The 22,572-nt window shown below is 35.7% G+C and overlaps 1 protein-coding gene across 2 annotated transcripts in view; it reads right to left on the reverse strand.

Annotated features, from left to right (window-relative positions):
* CFAP47 (cilia and flagella associated protein 47) overlaps positions 1-22,572 on the reverse strand; it is a 431,185-nt gene that overhangs the window by 286,303 nt on the left and 122,310 nt on the right. For both annotated transcript variants that reach the window (XM_046672810.1, XM_046672809.1), the window contains exons 26-27: positions 20,147-20,356; positions 429-529 (exon numbers count right to left, since the gene is read on the reverse strand). In XM_046672810.1, the coding sequence (XP_046528766.1) occupies positions 429-529; positions 20,147-20,356 (311 nt within the window). The remainder of the gene's footprint in view (positions 1-428; positions 530-20,146; positions 20,357-22,572) is intronic.

The raw sequence follows: 22,572 nt of genomic DNA on the forward strand, positions 1-22,572 counted from the left end.
CCCCCATGCTTGCTATATTGCCCTTTGCCCACATCATCCTGTTCAAGATCATCATTTGTCAAGCTCTACACAAAGGTCATCTCTTTTATAGTGTCATCCCAGACCCCCAACATCAATCTGCATTAGCCTCTGCACCACCTCCACATTCCCAACACTTCAATCGACTCATAGACAGAGCCTGCATTCAATCTTTTGTATTAATTTATTCATGTACCTTTCACTAGATAGTGACTTCCAGAATTAAGAGACACTGCCATATTCTACTCTCAATGCTAAAGACAGCTGCTGGCAAGGGTAGGAGTTTAATAGACACCTGTTAATTTTCTTTCTTTCTTTATTAGAAAGACACTTTATTTCTAGATGTTGGCTTCAGATAACAAGAACATATACAGGAAGAGTTAAAGAGACCATAGTCATATGTAACTTACCAGCCTTTAAAATAATATTTTGCTTATCAAGATGAGTCGCCATATATGGGTAAATAGTAAGAATGCAGTTTTCTGCTGTTGCAGTAACTGGAAGTGAAAACCTAAAAGTAAAAACATTGCATTTCAATGAAATAACATTTTCTGATGCAATAAATACAATGAAATATTTTTTAAGTATCCTGGATGCCTTTAATAATTAAGACATGAATTATTCATCATTTTTGTTTCCACATACTTTGTTTTTCTTAACCACCTACTGTATCTATTTTAATGGTTTAAGAATGTTTACTTTTAAAGTTTTTAACAGAGATTGCAAATTTCACTGTCAAGTGTGCTCTAGAACACAGCTTTGTAATTACGCAGGTTCACAAACAGATTCAGGAAATTTTAGAGTTGAGGGAGACTCAGAGTTAACTTACTCATATTCTTCTTCTATAGAATCCCTGACAAATGGTATCTAGCCTAAGATGACACTACCAGGGAAACACTATCAGGGTGTCACTCATGACTCAGAAACAACCCATTTCATATCTGGAGAGCTGTAACTTCAGACATTCTGTTTCAGAGCACAGAGAACAAAACCTACAATCTGATCCCCATTACATTTCTTCAAATATTTAAATACAGTCATTTTATCTTCTCTAAGGTTTCCCTTCTTCAGATTGCAAACATTTAAAATGTTCAGGGTGAAGAGGAACAAAATTTTCCACCCCAAAATGTGTCTCTTTGTCTTCAGGATTATTTTGGGCTGATTATTTTTAAGAACAAAAGACTCAGGAAGAAACTTTGACCTTCCCCCTAACTAACTAACTGCCTAAAAGAATTGAAGACAGAAGGCCTTTTTCAGGAAGGAGTTATCGCCACAGAGAATTATAGTATAATATGAACTAGGTGTGGTAGACAGGAAGGAACCTAGCAAGGCCCATTTGATCAAAGTCCTCTCCATCGCTCATTGTCTTTGCAAGGCATGGCAAACATTTGTTTACCAAACATTTGCTTTTCCATCTCCATGTGAATTGCCTTCCTCCCCTTTGAAGTCTCAAACCACTACCCCCAACCGTCCTCTTTTGTCTTTAAGTGTCTTAGATGGTATTTAAGGTGGTAGCTTTGGCCATTTTGGCAAGTTACTCAGTTTTCCCGGGTTTCTCCCATGTATATGTGTTATTAACTTTAACTTTTTTCTGTTGATCTGTCTCCTGTCAATTTAATTTTTAGACCAGCTGAAAGGACCTAGAAGGGTCCAGGAAAATTTCTTACTCCCCTACGAAGTGTTCTTTCAACTGCAAGGTCTCCCAATATTTCACATACCCTCTAACTTCTTTAGATGATCCTTTGTTTTCTGTTTGTCCTTTTTTAAATGTGTCTGAGAACTGAAAGCAATACTGCAAAAGTTATTCAACCAACTAATAGTACTATTACCTTCCACAACCTGCATACTCTATTTTATGAAAGCATTATGAAACTGTCTTATTTTTACCAGCCACAAAACACTCAGATTATATTGAGCCTGTCTAACTTATGTGACAACTCTGTCCTTGTAAAACCGATTTTTTAATAGAAGTACTATATTTAATATCTATACCACTATAATATTGCCTTATTGGTTTCAGTTCTACATTATAGTACACCAAGATAATTTTAGTCTTGAATCAGCCATCTATCATATTTAGCCCTTCTATCTAGCCTACGGTCACTGGCCAAGGTGAAATGACAAAATCCCATGTTATAATCTAAGTTGATGCAAGTGAAATATAGAATAGGATGAGACTAAGAAAAATTTTGTAGCTGAAATATAATGAGTTGTCAGGGACATTAAAACAAACATATGTTATATATTAATTGATTTTCACTTCAATTCTGCAAATGGTATTTTCCCATAAGGAACACATTGTGTTTCTCCTTATCAACTGATGTTATTGAAATATTATGCAAAATATACATATTCAACATTGTCTGGTTTAACCAACCTTAATGATTCCATTATATCATCCTAAGCATATGTATCACATTGCCCTGTCCAGGATTAAATTGTATTTCTATATGCAACTGTTTTGTCTATATGATGTCTTTTTTAAAATGAAATTTAAAATTCCTTGATAACATGAATCAATGTCTACATATTGCATATTTATGATAACATAGTGATCAGTCAAAATAGCATTAACTGATCAATTCTGTTTAATATTTTTTCAGATTAAATAAAATAGTTTAACCACAGACACCATCATCATTGCTACCTTAGAATCAAAAATGCTATGTTTGTCTTAGTGGTGATTACAGAAGGAGAACAAAAAAGGAAAGGAAAAAAGACTGCTCTGGCAAATGCTGTGGATGCTATGCCCTTATGTCCTTATCCCAGACGACGCAAATTCTTGGTGTTGGGCTCCCATCTTCTGGGTGGGCATGGTGGGCTAACTGTAACCTTCTTCGGAGAACCACTGTTGGGCTACTGGAGCTGCCGAAAGCCACAATTGCCTCGGGAATTTATAATCCCCAGGACAGTCCTGTAGCCAATGCCTGCGTGATGTGGAAGCTCGGTAGCCCAGCTCCTTTGCTTCGAACAGGACAAAAACTCTGGGATGTAACTTCATCTGTGGAGAACCCTATGGGATCACGCTGAGTTTGGGACTTGGACCTAAATTTCACATTTATTTGGGATGACTGATTCCCTGTTCTGCGTCTCCTGCCCTCTTACTTGTGTTTTTCCTGGGATCACTTCCTTAATAAATCACATATTCATGAATCCTCATCTAAAAGTCAGCCTGTGCACAGCTCTACCCAAGACAACTACCAAATGATCAAACGAAAGAAGCACTATGACTTGAAACATTTCAAAATGATAAGGAACTAAGGAAAATAAAGTTGAAATAAAATTTCATCCTCAGAATGAAATGAGAATATACTAATTTTTTTCTCTTATAAAACTAGTTTGTTGAAAATGATAATATTTGATTTCAGACGCTCCTCAGAGTAAAGAATAACCAACATATACAAAATTCACTTAACCAAATCCTTCTGCGGAGCACAGGACACAGAAATTGTATAAGTTATATAGCATAGTAATATGGACACTTTATATATTGATATCATTATTATTAAAATACTTTAAAACAGAAAATTTGTAGTTGGTAATACTAATACTCTACATTTTAACAAAAATATTTCTGGGAAACTAGGGCACTTTATGGTACCTTATCAGAGAATAACGGTATTATTTATGGATTCCCTATACCAATCCATATAAGCAGGAACCATTAGTGGTAGAGGAATCACTCTAAAAATACTCAATATTACAGTAACAGTGAAATGAAAAGGCACTCTGACATTATGGCTTTCAATCCCATTTTGGGATTTAAATAGCAATCTTCCGGCATGAGTGATTCAGAATAGTTCCACTGGGCAAAAATCAGGATGGACATTCCTGGTAACAACAGATTGATATGATAAAGATGTTGATGAAAGTAATGGAAACGGGCTTAGACTATGTGGATGCTACCATGCTGAGCATCTAACATGCATTATTTCATTTACATTTGAGGATACATATTATTAACTTTCTCAGCCTTTGGTTACAATAGCAAGGTCCGGAAAAAGTCAGTAATTAGTTAAAGTCATACAATTAGAAAATAGAGGGCCCACGTTCAAGTTCAACCTGCCTGAAATAAAGCTATGTTCTTAGCCACTGCATGGAAATAGTTAGTTTCCAGATCTGTCTTTCTGGATATATGCTCACAGTTAGGAAGTGTGGATCAAACCACCAACATGATGATGAATCTAAGCACTTACAAGTTTTTTCACTAGCTTATTTTATCAATTATTAAACAGTACGCATTTTAATACTTCTGGCTGTTCTAATAACGTTAAATTATATAAGTTACTATTAGAAACTGGTTTAAATAAAAGCCTTTTTTGGAAGCTATAAATATTCTTCTAGGTTCTCAGGAAGAAATATTTCAGTAAGCAACATTTACAAAGTCAACATAAACAAATTCTCCTGTCGGACACATGAAAATTCTTAGAGAGGCGGAAAGTTTGCAGTTGCCTACAGAAACAAAAGGTACTGCTGTACCCCAAGGGACAATGCAAAGTGTGAGAAGGAAAAGTCTGGCTACTCCCTACCCCCCAGTGTTTCAGATACAAGTGTCATGCACAAACTACTAATACTTTAGTACGATAAATCAAACAGTAAATACCATAATGCATAGAAAGTCTTATATGGAATGCAAAATCTACTTTTATCCTTTGCCATTTCAGGCTCCCCAATATTCCTGATCAATGATTTCTTCCCTTTCTGTACTTTAAATTTTTCCAAACTCACAGGAGACTTGAAAGACTAGTAACATAAACACATATGTACCCTTCCCCCAGTTCATCAATTACCATTTTGCCACATTCATTCTCTCTCTTTCTCTTTCTCTTCCTCTCTCTCTTCTTCGATTTGCAATTTATTTTCTTAAAATGTGCATACAAAAATTTATCCCTAAATATTCAACATGTATCCCATAAGAAGAGGAACATTCTTCTATATAGTCACAATTCTATGATCACTACTATCAAATTTAACATTAGTACAAGAGTATTATCTAATTTATAGTTTATATTCAAGAGCTCCAATAATGTCAGTGTCTAAATTGGGATCACCCATTGAATTTACTCTCCTTCAATCCAGGACCGTTCCCTAGCCTCCTTTGGTCCTTTACGGCATTGACATTTTTTGAGTCAAGGCTAGTTGTCTGCTTGTCCTCTCATGACTGGATAAGGTTTAAATATTTCTGGCAAGAAAGCTTCATACTTGCTGTGGTGTAGTTCCCATTTAATCCCATTAGAAAGCACAGCAGGTCAGTGTGCTTCATTATTAGTGATACTTTGGTTATTTGCTTATGGTAGTGTCCATCAGATGTCTTCTGGCAGCATTTAAAAGATATAATTTACATATAAAATACATCCTTTTAAGACGCATAATTTAGGAGTTTTTAATATATTTACAGAGTTGTGTAACCATCACAACTATCTGATGTTAGAACATTTTTGTCGTCTGTAAATGAAACCCCACATACATTAGTGGGCACTCCCTATTTGCCTCTGTGTTCACAAACCACAATTTTGATATTGAATGGCATGATGGCCACATATAATTCACTAAATAAGATGTAGAAAACCTCATCGTTCATCTCTCTGGTCCTTAGCTAGTAAATAATTCATACTCTAATTACACATCTCTAATTCTTTCCCCATCAATAGTGAAGATAAGAGACTCTTAGGCTTGTCATCTCATACAATTTTACAGTTGAAACTTTGAAGCTTCATGTTAAACCCTTGTGATACATGGCCTGGTAATTAAGTATTTTATCGCTTTCCAATGGCATATGAAGTGCTGTGATGGCCTGCCAACAATATGTCAAACACCATGAGTAATATTATGATATTATTTATATCTTTCTCATCTTAACTAAGGTTCTGCTCCTATCTGTACCATTTAAAGGCAGATCTTACATTCTAAAAGGAGCCCTATTGAACACAGTTTTAGTTCATAGACAGATGAGCAGAGAAAGAAGGAGGAGTGGGGCTGTAAGGTGTGATTTTTGGAAGCAAGTCTCTTTAGTCTTAATATGGTTGTCTGTCCAAACCTTTTCCGACAAGGCAGCTAGAAAATTACAAAACTGCATGTTGGAAAAACTGGCAGTGGCTATGAAGGGTTAAAAGACGAGTTTACTGCTAACACTGTTTTGTATTAATGATCTTGATTTCTATTTATAGGGCTGAATAAAGTGAGAAATAGGAGAAGGAGAAGAAAATTTCTGGGTCAACCCTGTGAAAATGCTTTTCATCGTAAAACCCACTACCACCAACATCACCAAGAAAAACAAGTGCTTATTGCTATCCATCCAGTATGTAAGTAAAGACTTACAAATAATGGAATGACTTTGGATGACCGTATTTGCTTCAGGAGAATTTACTACACAAAACAAACATCCTTGTGCAACCCTTCCAAAGCAGCTTATCTACACCTATTCACAATGTTTCTCAATTCAATAATTGCTGGCAAAATAATTCACATGTAACTTTACTGACACACCAAAAGGGTTAATTGATATTTTTATTTAAATGTTTAATGCTTACTATAGCTAGTACTTTTATGTTAGTTAGGTCAATCGATGCTAGTTTTATGTTAATTAGGTTAATCTGGTGCTGTAGTGTATATTTATAACAGTCAAGGTCATCCATGATGTTGCCAGGCAGAAAAATCCATCACAAGTGAGGACATCGTATGTCATGTGGTTAATCAGTAATAAAGTTACAGAGTTTTGACTTATTTATTTTTAATAGATCAAGATAGACTGAAAAGCGTCCTGATGATAACGTGATTCTCACTTATTTGTTTTTCAACAGCCATTCTTCAGTGGAGAGAAAAGGAGTAAAGTTATAGCTGTTCTTCCGGGCATTGCAATGACCCACAATACATGTTATCTGCAGTCCATCAGGAAACTGTTATTGATGAACATTAATAATTCTAGCAAATATGTGCTATTCACCAAGTTAGTGACTTAAAAGAGATTTTAGGTTTGGTTTAAATGTGCATAAATCCATCGAAGTATGTTTCATATGTGCCTGTATTCCACTGATTTGTATCACAGCAAAGTAAGGTAGAGAAATCTTTAGATCACATGAGAGATCCATAGATAGCCATCAAGTATAGAAATATATGTTCATGCAGCAATATTTTAAATCTATATCACTTCTTTTTACACGAATCATCTCATTTTCAGTCTGCTCAACAATCTGGAAATAATCCTGCAAATTATGCAAACCATTTTGAAATCGCAAAATCTCTCTTTAGGGCCTATTTTCATAATTTTAAATCATTACCTTTGATTAATATATATCAATATATTTGATTTTTAATTCAGTGTTCTTATGGGAAAATAATATAGCTTTCAAACACAGCTTAAAATGGGGTTTCCAGGAAGGAATTGTGGCAAAAAGCAAAATTTACCACCATTGAAATATGTTTATATTTGGAAAAATTAAATATATATTCACATATGGACATATTTGTGCATATAATAGATATGTATTCTATTAATGTATAAACTATGTATCTATTTATGTTTTCACAAAGGTATATAAATTTGTTATATCTCAAAAATACACAGAAAATTTTAAAATTTAATCAGAAAAAAATACAGAGTACTTTAACACAGTTAACGGCACTACCTTCACTCCCAAAAAGCAGAACTGCTAAATATGGTGGCTTACTCTATAATGAAATCAATGTAATGATGTCTTAACAAAGTTGAGATAAAAAATTATTTCTAAGTTGGGTCAATCATTAGCTGTTCTGCTGCTCGCATCTTTATATATTTAATGGCTAATTCCAAAATTCAACTCTCTTCATGATGACATGAACTTATATAAAACAATAACCTCATTTTCATTAAATCATTCTTAGACTGCTGTAGTGCACTTTCCTTTAGAAGACAACCATGATCTAGCAAAAACACAGGCTGGGTAATTTTTACAGGTTATTTTCATTGTACGTCTTAGAAGATTTCAGGATACATATATTTTTAATGAACATAAAAAAGAAGGGACCTGTATGATTGGAAACATCTGGAATCAATCTATTCCAGGGGTTTTTATAAACAGATAATAACACAGACTAAGATCAGAGTTGGTCAGGTTGAAGGCATCGATTCTGTGCCATGATGGAACTTCCTCTAATAGAATTCCTTGTGAAAAATCATTTCCCCAACCATCTGGCCAAAGGCCTGAAATCCCACTGAAAAATGTATTCTCATTGGTTAGAGCAACGCAATCCAGAAGAATATTTGTTGATTATAAGTTATTAGCCTGAAGGTTAAATATTAACACCTAAGCAAGGGGACACTTATTACAGATTAATTAGGATACAATGAAATGATCACAGGGGCATGGGAAACCAGGAGATGGTCTGGCACCGCTTTCACAGGGAATATGGTTGCAGGGGGTGGGTTAGCTGGGGACTCCGGCAATAGAGAAGTGGTTCAGAAGGAGAGGGAGAAGTAAATTAACTAGGGACTACAATGTACTAAGTACAGCATAAAACACTCTTACCTCATTCATATTCCAAAGTTAGACTCTCTCTTTCAGAATACTCCCATTGGATGTAAATCCAGTGATAGGAAAACAGAAAAGGTTTCTTTGAGTTGCACTGTTTTCTTCCTTTCCAAAAAGAGGTAAATGAAACTCATGCAAAGGTATCTCCACAATCCCAACAACAGACTTGGAGCGGTAAAACTACCGACAGGTTTTGATAATCTATGAAAATGCTTCCTAATTTGTAGGCTGCAGATCCTTACAAAGCAGCACAGGGTATGCAGGCACTAAAGAATAATTTGCCTAACACATGTTTGAGAAAATAAACTTACAGATTACAGTATGTGCTCCAATAATAATTAAACAAATACTTTAAAGTGTTACTGAATTTAGGGTAACTTTTGGTAATGTTTCCTCAAAAACAGAGAGTAAAATATAAGTCCTCTCATGTAGAGGGTCTAGTAAATGGTTGGACTTAAAAAGTATGAAACCATTGCTCTTCAGCTTGAATATACTCTAAATCAGAGCACACTAGTCTCCCATTAGTTTACAAGTCTGAGACAAAGATCATTTAGAGTGCAAGAAAGATAAATGTCACATTACACCCTAAAGTAGAATCCTGAACTACTATTTTCATGTCAGCATGGAAGAAAGGAATTCAACTTGCGGCCATTGATGCTTCTTTATGAAGGCGTATCTAGTACTAACGGGAAACACTACGTCCAGCAAGATCTGGGAAAAGATCAGATTCCAAGACCTACAAACACCCATATGCTGGCTACAAAATGTACTTGGAGACGGATTCTCACAGTTACAGGGCATATGTTATTAAGATCATAGGGTGAACATTTGCTGCTGGATTTGGAAATTAGAAAATAAAACCCTTAAAATATAATAACCCTGAGGTAAACAGTTGTCAAGAGAACAACAGTGTGAGAGTGGGAGGAAAGAAAGGCATTAAAGAGAGTATAAAGCATAACAAATTTGCACGGTCATTTCAATAAGTTGACTGATAAGGTTGGGAGCTTTACTAATGACTACAAGGGCTATATTCGAGAGATTAGTAGGGTATAGGATACTTCATTAACAAATAAAAGTAAAGAAATATTCAATTACACAAAATCAACTAGAGCAAGCTACAAAGATTGTGACAATGTAGTACCCAATTTACATTTATATATGCTGCTTTTCAACTCTCTTTCATTTTAAAGGTTTGTTGATATCCTACATTGCCACCAGTCACCACGTCTTTATATTTATTCAATCAAAATCACTCTTTCTTTCCCATTCATCACTTTTTTTCATTCTAACTACCACCACTGTGGTTCTGCACCTCTTCACAGCATCAGTTTGGGATAACTTGTTTATTGGTCTCTCTACTTCTGGCCTTTGTGTATTCAGTCACCTAACATAAATATCTTCTCTCTTTCATCTAGCTAAAGCTTCTTAAAGGAAAAGACCAGCGCACAGCACATAAAAGATACTTGGAAGTTTTGACTGCATACATGAGTGGGTAGGTGGATGGATGGATGGATGGATGGATGGAGCGATTGACATCCTCAGTCAAGATCCATTTGAGCTAACGGAAAAGACTACTTCATAGCCGTGATCAGGGACTCCACAAGTATAATATTCAATCCCTAACTGTCATAGGTTCGGTTCGTTGAAAAAAGACAGTCTGGGGTTTAAGAGGTTCATTAGGATTAACACCTGTGTGAGGAAGGGGGAAGAAGCAGATTGGAGAAGAAGAGCAAGAAGAAGGGGCAGGGCTGCAGGGTGTGGAGAACAGCATGATGGGAACATCTATGTAGGCTCAATAAGGCCTTGGCCAACTGGGCAAGGAGACCTGGATTGCCCTTCAGTTTCTGACACTGGGCTGAAATGCCCGGCCCTCTAAACCTGCCTCAGTCAGTCAGGAAATGTAGGGTTGCCAGGTCGGGTGTAACCTTAGGCCAAGTGGTACTCTGCAGCTAAGACAGATCCTGTAGCAGCCGACAAATGGAGGCAGTCAGTTGAGCTCACTCCACATGGTTGGGCAGCAAATCCTACCTTGAAGGGGCACTATGAGGTGCAGTTCCATGTACTTCACGCTAATCAACCCACTTTGATCTCGATGTCTAATTCAGAAAAGCCTAACAGGTAAGATCACGTAGTCTAGCAAGCTGTAAAACTGCTAACCCAAAACTCTTGGTGTGTTTGACAAGAGAGAAGATGCACATTGGTCAATACACCATTTAAGCAGCCCTGCTTAAGTAAGGAGAGACTGAATGGCAGCCAAGGACTTCATATTCCCCCCAAAGCTGTGAAGCCCTTTGGAGAGCACAGAATCTTGTGGCACTTGCTGGAATTCTACTGACTATAAATGTGAAATTCCCTTCTTAGTCAATTTTCCTCATGCCCAGCTCTTATTCATTAGTATGAATTCAATGTATATGTCACACATCACTCATCTTTTGCAATCAGTATTATTTGAGTACCTAACCACCAAGGCGATGCAGTCTGATATTTAAAGTTATGGTTTTAACAAGTGGGAACCACCTGAATGCAAGTAGACAATACTTTTATTTTGAAAGTAAGGGCATGACTTCATCCTCCAAGATTCATTACAATGACATTCATCTTTAAATAAAATCCAAGCATTTAAATGATGAATTTTAAGCAGTCTGTTGAAATTCTGAAACACCACTACTAAAGCATTTTTTATTTCAGTTTATATTTGATTGGAATACTGAAAATGTTCAGGCTATAGGTAAAAGTCAAAGAAATTTAAATAGTGAAGTTATATAAAATTAAGGATATTAAAATAAGATAAATACATTTAATAGAAGTAATTAAATGAGAAATGGATGCAATACTGTTACTTATAAGTTGAATATAAATTTGTAGACAAAAAGATATTCCAATTAGTTGTACCATATTCTGCCTTTCTTTATAATTTGAGGGAAGTAAGTAAATTTTGCTTTCTAATAACACCTTCTGTAAGCATAAAGCATAAGTTTGAATATCACCTATCTACTGTGAAATGCCCAAAATTACAGAGAGCAATAGTCATAGAGAACTAATGGCTGTAGAAATTAAACCAGGTTGTGACTGGAAAGAAATATACATGAGATCTCCAGGGCATCAGTGATGTTCTATTCCTGACCAGAGCGGTAGAAACAAGAGTTTTTACTTTACAATGATTTGTTAAGACACGCAAATTAGTTTCACATAGTTTTATCTATATTGTTTCAAGAAGGAAAAAAAACTTTCAGAACAAGCCAAACAATTAATCAAAAAAGCAATTTGTAAACTAAATGCCCTCATATTGAGACTGCTATAGTAGCTGAAAATTATCACTGTGAAAGTATCATTTCCACTGAGTACAAATTTAGAAGTGATTGGCAATCTCTTTGCAAATGTGGAATCAATGCTGGCAGTTAGAAATTGGGAATGTTAGCACAAATATCTCCCCACATTATCTCCAAACCAAGATTATAATCAGCAAAGACAGCAGGAGGCAACCTTTAGTGGTCAAGAGAAAAAAACCCAATATGCCATCCTATGAAGTATCTGAACAAACTTCTTTTCATTAATAATAGATCAATAATACCAATATACCTGTTTGGAGGAAGTTGAAATGCAGAATGAACAAACCTAGAAGTCAGAGTATATTTAAAAACAAATCCAAGGGTTCAATACAAACACAAAAGGATGAACATATCTGAGCAGGAAAAGGATAATTCAGGGAAGTTGGGGCCAGCATGCAGCCATGTCACCCTCTTGCACGTGGATCCTACTGAAACAACTACCAAGCCTGCTTGCGGAAAGTGGCCATCAGCGTCAGGGCCTTCTGGGCCTTGCAGACCTTCTGGCAAAGAAGGCCAAATCTGCAGTTGCCTGAAGGGCCTGACTTTATGAAATGCAATTGGAACACCAAGAACGGTTTATAGAACATAAAAAGACTTAAAATTTAATAAAATATTGAAAGTACTACTTGGGTCAGAGTCTGCTGTTGCCCAGAACCATCTTCTTTATAGAAGCAGAATCCCCTCCCCAAGTGTTGGCAGGACACACAGCCATGCAGGTACACACTCTTGCACCTAGGCACACACATGGGACTAAGCTAGGGTCAGTGACACATTAGCAAAGGGGATGAGTGTGTTTTCCCGTTCATCTCCTTAAAAATTTTTGTCCTTCACCCCCTGTATTATATTCCATTAGCCTGAAAACGACAATAGCAGGAAGCCACCTCAGAAGTTGCATGTTAAAAATGATAGAGCTGGGGGGGTCAGCCCCGTGGCCCAGTGGTTAAGTTCGCGTGCTCCGCTGCAGCCACCCAGGGTTTCGCTGGTTCGGATCCTGGGCACGGACATGGCACCGCTCATCAAGCCATGCTGAGGTGGCGTCCCACATGCCACAACTAGAAGGACCCACAATTAAAAATACACAACTATGTAGTGGGGGGATTTGGGGAGAAAAAGGAAAAATAAAATCTTTAAAAGAAAAAAATTTTAAAAAGTTAAAAAAATGATAGAGCTGCCCCACAAGCCCCAGACTGCTATCCTACTCAATTCTGTTGTGTGACATATGTGCAAAAAGTACCCCCCACAGATTAATAGTCATAATGTTACATTACCTTAAAAACAATCCATATCTATACACCACACATACTTCTCTATACACATATACATACATAGAGTTGCACGAATTTGTGTAATCAAAGGTACTATACAAAAAGATACCACATTTTTAAGACATCATGTGACCATGTGTGTGGAATTAAAAGGTGGAGAAGTTAACTATTAATAGTATTTTTGAAGTTTTTGCATGGCTTGGATTGTTATAATGAGCATGCATTCCTTTTTGTTATTTAAATGTCTGATTTTCTATGCATAAAGCAAATATTGCAATCAAATATTATAATCCTGTCTGGAAGAGGCATGCTAAAAATACTTTTAAAAATACTAGAAAGGGACCCAAAGTTGCCAGGTGCACCCTACACAAATACTGAATTATGCACTGAGTAAAACAATAATTAGAATCAGCTTTCATTATTCCTCATTTCCTTTTTATTGTATTGAATGCTTTAAAAATAATATAATTTCAATTTGTGATTGTCAATGTCCTATTATTTTAATGAGAGTAAGTATAACAAGTTTTATTATGTATCAAAAATGCTTTTGAATCCATAACAATGTTGACAAAATGCTACTATATGTACAAAAGAGGGATAAAATTAAGAGCTGTAGATTTTCAGTTTTAAACAACAAATCTGTACATTTTAAAATCTATTTCGCCACCAGCAAAATGTCCAATATATTTGTAATTAAGACTATGGGCTTTATCTCTAAAGTTAGAATGGAATGACTAACAGGTATCAGTGAAAAAGGTAGAAATTATAATTTATTGTTGAAACTCCCTATTAATGCATTAATTTATCTGTATATGCAAGTCCTTACTGTACGTGTTTAACGTCAGAACACATATATAATCCAGGACCTTAAAACCAACAACGTACCAAATAAAACAAGAATGTGACAGGCTATTTTTAAGAAAAGGCTAAGAATGCTATGAAACCGTATCTTGCTCATGATTAGGAAAACTACAAATTTGTATTGGTTTAGAGTGAGCAACTAAATCAGGCAAGACCCCGGAGTCCATGTGCCAAGAAATTCATAGAGCAGACACTTCAGTGGCAGCTTTGCTGCTAATGACGCTGAAGCTTCTGAACCCCAGCCAATCGCAAATTTGTAGGATCACTGCTCCTGATGTCATTAGAACTACATTAACTATGCTTTCTGGATACACAATCATGTTTCATATGGAAAAAAGAGTGATATTCCAAATATTTATCTTTGAAATATTGCCACTTTGTAAATATTGAAGGAATGAATGAATGAGAAAAAAATCTACTTGAGAAACAAGAAGCCTTTTCATGGACAAAGGGGCTAAAATATATTGGAAGCACAAGTTTTTGGTGGTAGGGAATGACCGGCTGACCTCATCACTGTTCAAAAGTCATGGCTGTTGTATTCTTTCACTAGCTCAGAATCACGCAATGGCTCCTCATTTCAATCAGGGTAAAAGTCCAAATCCTTACAATTTGCCTCAAAGGCCCTAAACAGTTCGGTACTGCTGTTACCTCTCCAACCCTTTCTCCTAAATCCCTCCCTTTGCTCATTCCACTTAGGTTGCACAGGCCTCTTTGTAAGCACCCACCTTGATGATCTTCCACTAGCCATTCCCTTGATCTGAAAGGATATTCCCAAATATATTTCTAACCTTACCCTCTCCTTGGAATCTCTTCTTAGATCCCATCCTCTTAAGGGAAGCTTTCCTTATCACCCTATGTCACACTGAGATCTAGTCACTCGCTTTCTGGCACCCCCCCATGACCTTACCCTGCTCTTGATCTTTTTCCTGGAGCCTCCATCAATTATCACATACCTTACACTTTGTTATATTTACTGTTTGTTGTCTGTTTTCCCTGCTAGACCTAAGCTCCACAGGGCAGGGATCATGTTGTGATGTAAGCCCCCGATGCAACTCCAGCACTTAGAACAGTGTCTAGTAGGTATCTGGTTCATGGTAGACATTCAACAAATATTTGTTGAATAAAAGAATGAATGAATGAATGCCTCAATCTTTACTCACAATATCAGACTGTTCATTGATAATAGCGTTAAAGACATTTGGGTGACCAAATCAGAAACTCACTTTGAATGTTCAAGGCCATCCTTGACTTCGGGCTGTGCTAAATTGAATACCTGGACATTCTTATTTTTCAGCTCCAGTTTAAATGTCTATCAGTTACCCAAAGCAGATGTCATTATAGGCATATTATAATTTCCAAAATTCTATCTTCTCCTTCGTTATTTTATATTGATGACTTCATTTTAAAGGGACTTGGGGACAACCTGCAGACATTTTGGAAGTTCACTAATTTTATTAACAATCAGTTAACATCTCTTCTTCAAGGTAGACTATTTCTTAGGATGCTTTCTACAAATTTTATCTATGTAAGGAAATTCCCGTTATTCTATTCAGGGGTTATTTCTTGATCCATTCCCTAATTTTAGAGAGTACAGCCTATTTAATATCTGTAGCTCAAAACATACTTAATATTATATTATTATAAACTGAATTCTTTGGTGCATAAAGGCAATACAGAAACTAAAATGTTAAGTTTAGGGAAAAAAACAGGAAACATTCTAGATACTCAAGAAGTCATTTTAGTCAGGTAATTAATGGAGAGATATATATATATTCCTTCTCTCTCACACATACACACACAAACATATACACATCCCTACATCATCGCCTCATAGGCCAAAAGTAAAAATGAGGAAAGTCACAGTGGCCAGTCCCGTGGCTGAATGCTTAAGTTCACGCGTGCTGCTTCGGCAGCCTAGGGTTCTCTGGGTTGGATCCTAAGTGTGGACCTAACACCGCTCATCAAGCCATGCTGTGGTGGTATCCCACATAAAAGAACTAGAATGACCTGCAACTAGCGTATACAACTACGTACTGGGGCTTTGGGGAGAATAAAAATAAAGGAAGATTGGCAACATATGTTAGCTCAGTGCCAATCTTCCTCACCAAAAAAAGTATACTTTAAAAAAACGTAAAAAGAAACACACTTGCCAGAAACTTAAAAAAAGTAATAATAAGAAGAAAAGTCAGGAAGAAAAAAGCTGAATTGACAAGAACATAAGATAATAAGTTAGACTAGAGGTTGATTCATAAAGCAACAGTGAAAGGAGTTATATTTTACTATTGCATCCCTTGACTCTCTCAAAAATCATTCTTAATATCATTTAAAATATTTTATAAACAAACACAAAAATCCTTCATAAAATGATAAACTTCTAAAATAAGCCACAGTTTGTTTCAATAATAAGTGCATGCTTCTTTGATTTTTTTTGTAGAAAAAGAAAATATTTTAATTTTTACAAGGAATGTGTGTTCTCCATTTTGAAATTTTATTGACATGAAATGTACAATTTCAAAAGAGCATTTAAGCAGTTGCTTTGATACTGAATTTCAATTTAATATGTTGATTTGAAGCCTTTTGCAAACACTATTAATTTAAAATATCTAAAAGAGTTGTATAATATCTTCTAAGTATTCATATATAATAAATTTATTGTCAAATAAAAATCATCTTCTGCTTACTGATGGTAGTTGTAACACAGACTTTTTCAGTGAAGCTGTAAACATTCACTAATTTATGCTCTAACTACAGAGACAATGTATGAGTTTTTACCTCATCAATTAAATAATACACCATAAAAACAAATGAGTAATATCCCAGTTTTTATTGGGTACAATTTAATTGTCATTACTGTATGTTAAATGTGGAGTCATTAATGAGCGTGTGTGTGTGAAAGAGAGAGAGGGAGACAGAGAGACAGAGTAGGAAAGGAGGAAAATATACCATCTCTTTTTCTTATTCTTGGAAAGTCTACATATGACATATGAGAGTGTTACTCTCAAAAAAATTATACCTATAATAAAAATCTCTATATGATTCTATACAATCTAAGTGGTATTAAAACAAGGTGACTAAGTGCATAATCTTTGGAAAGAGAATTTTGGTTCAAATTCCTGGCTCTTCCACTTTACATTTGAGTGAACTTGGATAAGTTATATCCCACTACAGGCCTTAGATAGATCTTCTGTAAAACAGAGATGAAGATCTAAAAACATCCCACTTCCCAGGCTGTTGATATCTAGCCTATGACCTAGGACCTGACTTGTGTTAATTAACAGCTGTTGACTTCATGCTTCCTGTATTTATCCAAGCTTTGATTTCCATAATCAATCCTGGCTCTCTTCCTATGCCTCACTCATGTATACCAAAGCAGAACATGCAAGACTCTCATAATCTGCTCCTGCTGCCCTTTCGGCTTCATTCTCAGTTCTGCCTTGCCAGTATCCATCAAACTGAAACCACCAAAAATATACTCCAAAGACGAAGCTGCTTCAGCCTCCATACCTAGTGCATTTTTTTACTGCCCATATCTTTTTGGCCATATCACCAATACTCTTGCCCATATCACCATCCCTCCCATAGATATATACAACCTCCATGGCCAGATTTTTTGGGACTTTGGGGAAAGGGCAAGCAGGGTGTGCAAACTCTGAGCTGACGGCAGGTGAGTGTGGAGGGGACCATTATCAGTGGTAGCAGACATGTTAGCAGGAATAATATCGCTATAATTTATAGGTCTTGGGCCAGTTGAGCCAATCCAAATGTGACAAAGTCTACAGAAGGAAACAAAACAAAAAGCCAAGCATGTCAGCCCCTAAGGAGAGCCCCAGTGTGAAACGGTCTTACATAAGTAAAAGAAAGCAAAGCTTGAAGGAACAAGTGTTTTATTTTTTACCGAACCCATACACTTCAGCAAGGACAAGGTGGATGCAAAAAAAAAAAAGGCTTCAACTTAGGACAAACACTGCCAAGTGCAATCTGTCCTTTGAGATTTTACTCAGAAGCCTATGCAGCCATATAGGGGTGATTCCCCCACCACCCCAGGACATTATTAGTTGCTCCGTTTGTGTTGCATTTTCTATCTACCTCTCTTGGCACCGAAGAGGATATTAAAAAATCTTGTTTAAAGTCTACCTTCCCTACTACACTGCCTTCCATCATGGAAGGGCCCCTTTCTAATTCATTTTTGCTTACCCAAAAGATTGGGCAGAGCACATAAGGATGACCTACAATAAACATAAATTAATATGTGAAAAGCAATAAAAGAGGCAAATTTATTCCAAAGAGAAATTCTGAGGTGAAAGGGAAGCTCTTGAGGAATTTCTTGCTGGAAGACTTCATTTATCTCAATGAGACCAAACGTGGAAAGCCCAGAGAAAGAAAGGCAAACACAGCTTCGGAGAGTTGAGAAGAGAAGGCAGATGTGATCATATGCACTAAGGGAAACTAGACAGGAGCTAGCAATGCATGAGTAAAAGCATTTGCCAGGATTATGGTCCCAGGGAATGCTCATGATTCTTCTTCATCTGGATGCATGGAAAAACCTTTTGTAGCCCATCTATGATTTTCAAATTTTCTAAATTCGTTCCAAAGCTCTACTTTATCCCAAACCTGCTGAGGGTTGAAATGCAGCTTAGTGGAAAGTAAAGTAAAAAGAGTGAGAAAATCCAGGTAACAGCAAACAAGTCTCAAGGCTGAAAGGAAACACACAATAACAAAAAGAAAAGAAATCAAATACAGCACCCTCCTCCTTCTAGAGACTGTTTTCACGTCTCCTTATCATCTTTTTGCTGACTAGACATCAATACATTGGCGCAGTGAAGTCTGTTCACGCCCCTCTTAGAGGCAATGGTACCCTTGTCCCAGAAGCCATCTAGTAGGCACAGTATTTGGCGAAACTATTTGCTTCCTCATCCGGTTAATGTGGTCTGAGTCTCCATTAGCTTTAAGACATTCATGGATAAGTTATTCATGATTTTTATTGGTGAGCTCAAAGGGACACCCTACGTAGTGCTTTGGGTAAAGTGTGAGTTTGTGGACTAGAGTGAGGTAAAGGTAAACTCTTAGGAACAAAGTCAGTAGTGTACAAAAAGACAGAATGGCTCCCAGGGCAGGAGTTCAGTGCTTGATAGGAGCCCAAAGCAAAGGCATTAAATTTTTTTTTAAATTTCAATGAAAGATGAACTGTTACCATCCAAAGAGAAAAATGAGAGTCTGAGAGGTGTAACTTAGATGATTTTATCCATCAACATAAACGAGAAAGAGATATGACGTATCTCAACGTATATGAGAACTCCGGAAGCCAGAGTTCAGGAGAACTCTGTGCACTGTGTCCTGGATACACCACACTTGGCCTTGGATGCAACATTCTGGTACCATCTGTCTCTCTCCCTTCTAATTCCTGGCCCATAAGTCAATCCTTTGACTATGAATGTAGTATATAGTAACGACCTCACTAAAAGTTAATAAATCGTCACGTCAAGCACATACGCTAACACTAATCTTTAGTGCACAATTCCCTCTAATGCTACTTCTCACTATAAACATTTTTAATAAACTTTATTGCTCTACACTTAACCTCTTGTCATTTGGTGAGTCAGATGATCACAGGGTATAACGTAAAAGTGGAATTTCTGGTCCTACAAGGTAAGAAATCCAGAAACATGGTTTCACCAAGGTGTATTTGAATTTCTCTGAGCCTGGAAAGCAACATCTAACAAAACCATATTGTTTGGAAACTCGTTGTGCTGCTATTTCTCATTTTCATTTAACACTTATTTAGCATTTCCTTTGTACCAGTTCCTGTCCAATTACTTAGTAATGATGAATTCAGTGAATTTCTCATGATTACAGATGAGACAGGTTCTACTACTAACCCCATCTCAGAGATGAGAAAACTGAGAGGCTCAGAAGATTAAATAACTTCACCAAAGTTAACAGAGGCAGGATGCAAACCCCGGCAGCCTAGCTCCAGAGAACATGCTGGTAACCACTATCATCCTGTTTCTCATGAGAGCAACATTGCATTTGGAACTTTAAAAAAAAGTCTTTATGTCCAAAGTCATTATTTTAGATGTCTCTCCTTTTAACGTTTCACAACAGTATAGAATATAACCTATTATTCTTCACTGTCAGATACAAAAGAATCCGCATTTAAATATCTTACCACTTATCTCTGCTATCACAGAAAAGAACATTGGCGATAAATGACACAGGTTTAGAGGATTTGAAGCTGAGTTGGCAGATGAGCTCAGTATTAATTCCATCTGGAGAGCCTCTGATGACTCTGCCTTTTGGAAGTGTCACAGAAAGCGGGTGAATCTCATCACCGTCAGAAAGCCTTGCTGTGGGAATCTGGATTGTTAAAGTTGAATTTCTGTTTAAAATTAAAACAAAAAAAATTAGCTCAAAATATGTGCAAGTAATTGGATTTAAATGTTTTCCCCTATTTTTTGAATCATTATAAATATTAAAACAACAAATATGTACAATATGTCAAATTATTAAAGATATTTTTGTATCAAATTTTATTATTTTCTGGTCACAATATAAGTAAGATTGATAATATATTAATTTAACCAAGAACCTGATCAAAAGTTTCTTTTAACCTCTAACAATTAAAAAAGAGGGTTAAAACACCTGATTAAATACAATGTGTTTTTAAACAGCTATGATATAAATAGTATTCTCTTTAAATATATCCTGACAAAAATTTACCAAAAATTACCACCTTAATAGCTAAAGCTTTATCACATGTCAACTAAATAGCATTAAGAGATGCATACACACATATAATTTTTTTAATTTGAATACTCTTGAGCACTTTTATACACATATCATGAATATTTTTTCAATCATTACTACTAAAAAATTCCACTTAATGTTCATATATCTCATTATATAGCTATAATTTATTTATCCAATCTAAAATGTTTATGATTTTTAATAACATAGTATGTAGTATTCACTTTTAAATCTAATTAATACTTGATAATTTTTAGTGGTAATAAATATTTAACCATATTACTTTGTTTTATTTTAGTAAAAATACTTTCTAGCACAATACAATTCAAGCCACTTCTATTTACTGTTTAAGTAACAGAGGTTAGCGTCTACTATTTATAAGAAAGAGTCTTGAAAGAACTATGAATCCCAAAGTTTTAAAGTTAATGTTGAAGAACTACACTCTCTCACAAAATCGCATTTAAAGCAAGCTCCATGGCATAAGTAAACACTTATCACATCTTCCAGGCCAAATATTAGAAAGGAAAAGTTGTTCTATGATCTTCAACTTGGATGCTTTTCATGTATTTTCAACCGTTACCTCACACTTATTTTCTCTGTATCTCAGAATGCTTAACTGTAAAATAAGGGATTGAACTAGAGAAGCTCTGAGACGGCTACAAGATCCAGAAGTTTATGAAAATAAGCTTATAGGAAATTCACATTGGCACACAAATCTTCCCAATTTATATAATTTTAACATATCAACTAGTTACTCTTTATACCTATTCCTTTATATCTACAGATAAGTGTATATTTCTAAATAAAAACTTGTTTGGCTTTCTGTTTTTGCTGTTTTATATAAAGGATATCAATATATGCAGTCTTCCTTGACTTGTTTTTTAAAATTTTATCTCAATATTTTGTTTCTAAGACTCCTAAAACAGTTCTCATTAGCTGAAGTTCATCCATTTCACAGCTATAGAATACTCAAGGAACACATATATTGCAAATTATTTATCCCTTCACTTGTCACGGGATGTTAGTGCAGTTCTCAGATTTTGCTATTCTGAATACTACTACTACTATGAATAATTTCACACATACCTTGTAATATACATGTGCAAGAGTTTTTCTTGTATATACTGTGAAGCAGAATTGTTGGGCTGTGAAATATACAGATGTTACACTTTGCGTAGTATTATCCAGTGTGGTCCTACTCCTTGACACTAACTAGTTACCTGACTTCGTAATGTTTGCCTACTTAGGACAGGCAAAATGCTATCTTATTGTAGTCCCTAATGTTCATTTGCAAGTTTACAAAAAAGTTACTTATATGTTTTCAGATGCTCATTTTCCATTTATGGAGCCTCTTCCATGAAGTACCTATTGAAGCTTTTTGTCAACATTTCTATTGAGTTATTTGATATTTTTCTAATTTTTATCAGTCATTTATTTTATTGTTAGCATGATTTTAAGTCTGGCTTAAGAATCTTTCATTACCCACAGACATTAAAATTGTTTTGTATAATTTTTTTGACATTTTGCATTTCACATGTAATATCTTAATCCATTTGTAATGGATTTTTGTGTGTTACGTGAGACAGAAATCCAGTTTGAAATATCCCATACAGATAATCAATTGTTTCAGCACCATTTACTGAATAGTAACCTCTTTTCTTCAAAGATCTACATACCACCTTTGTCATACATTCAGTCTCCATGCATGTGTGGGCCTTTTTTCTAGTCTCTCTATTCTATTCCTTCGGCTATTTTATCCATTGCTGAACCACTATCACATTGTTTTAGTTTTGATATTTAGTATGGCAGGCTTTTCTCATTGTATTCTTCTTCAGGGGTGGCTTGGCT

Source organism: Equus quagga, chromosome 10, assembly GCF_021613505.1.
Source record: "Equus quagga isolate Etosha38 chromosome 10, UCLA_HA_Equagga_1.0, whole genome shotgun sequence".
Lineage (NCBI taxonomy): Eukaryota > Metazoa > Chordata > Mammalia > Perissodactyla > Equidae > Equus > Equus quagga.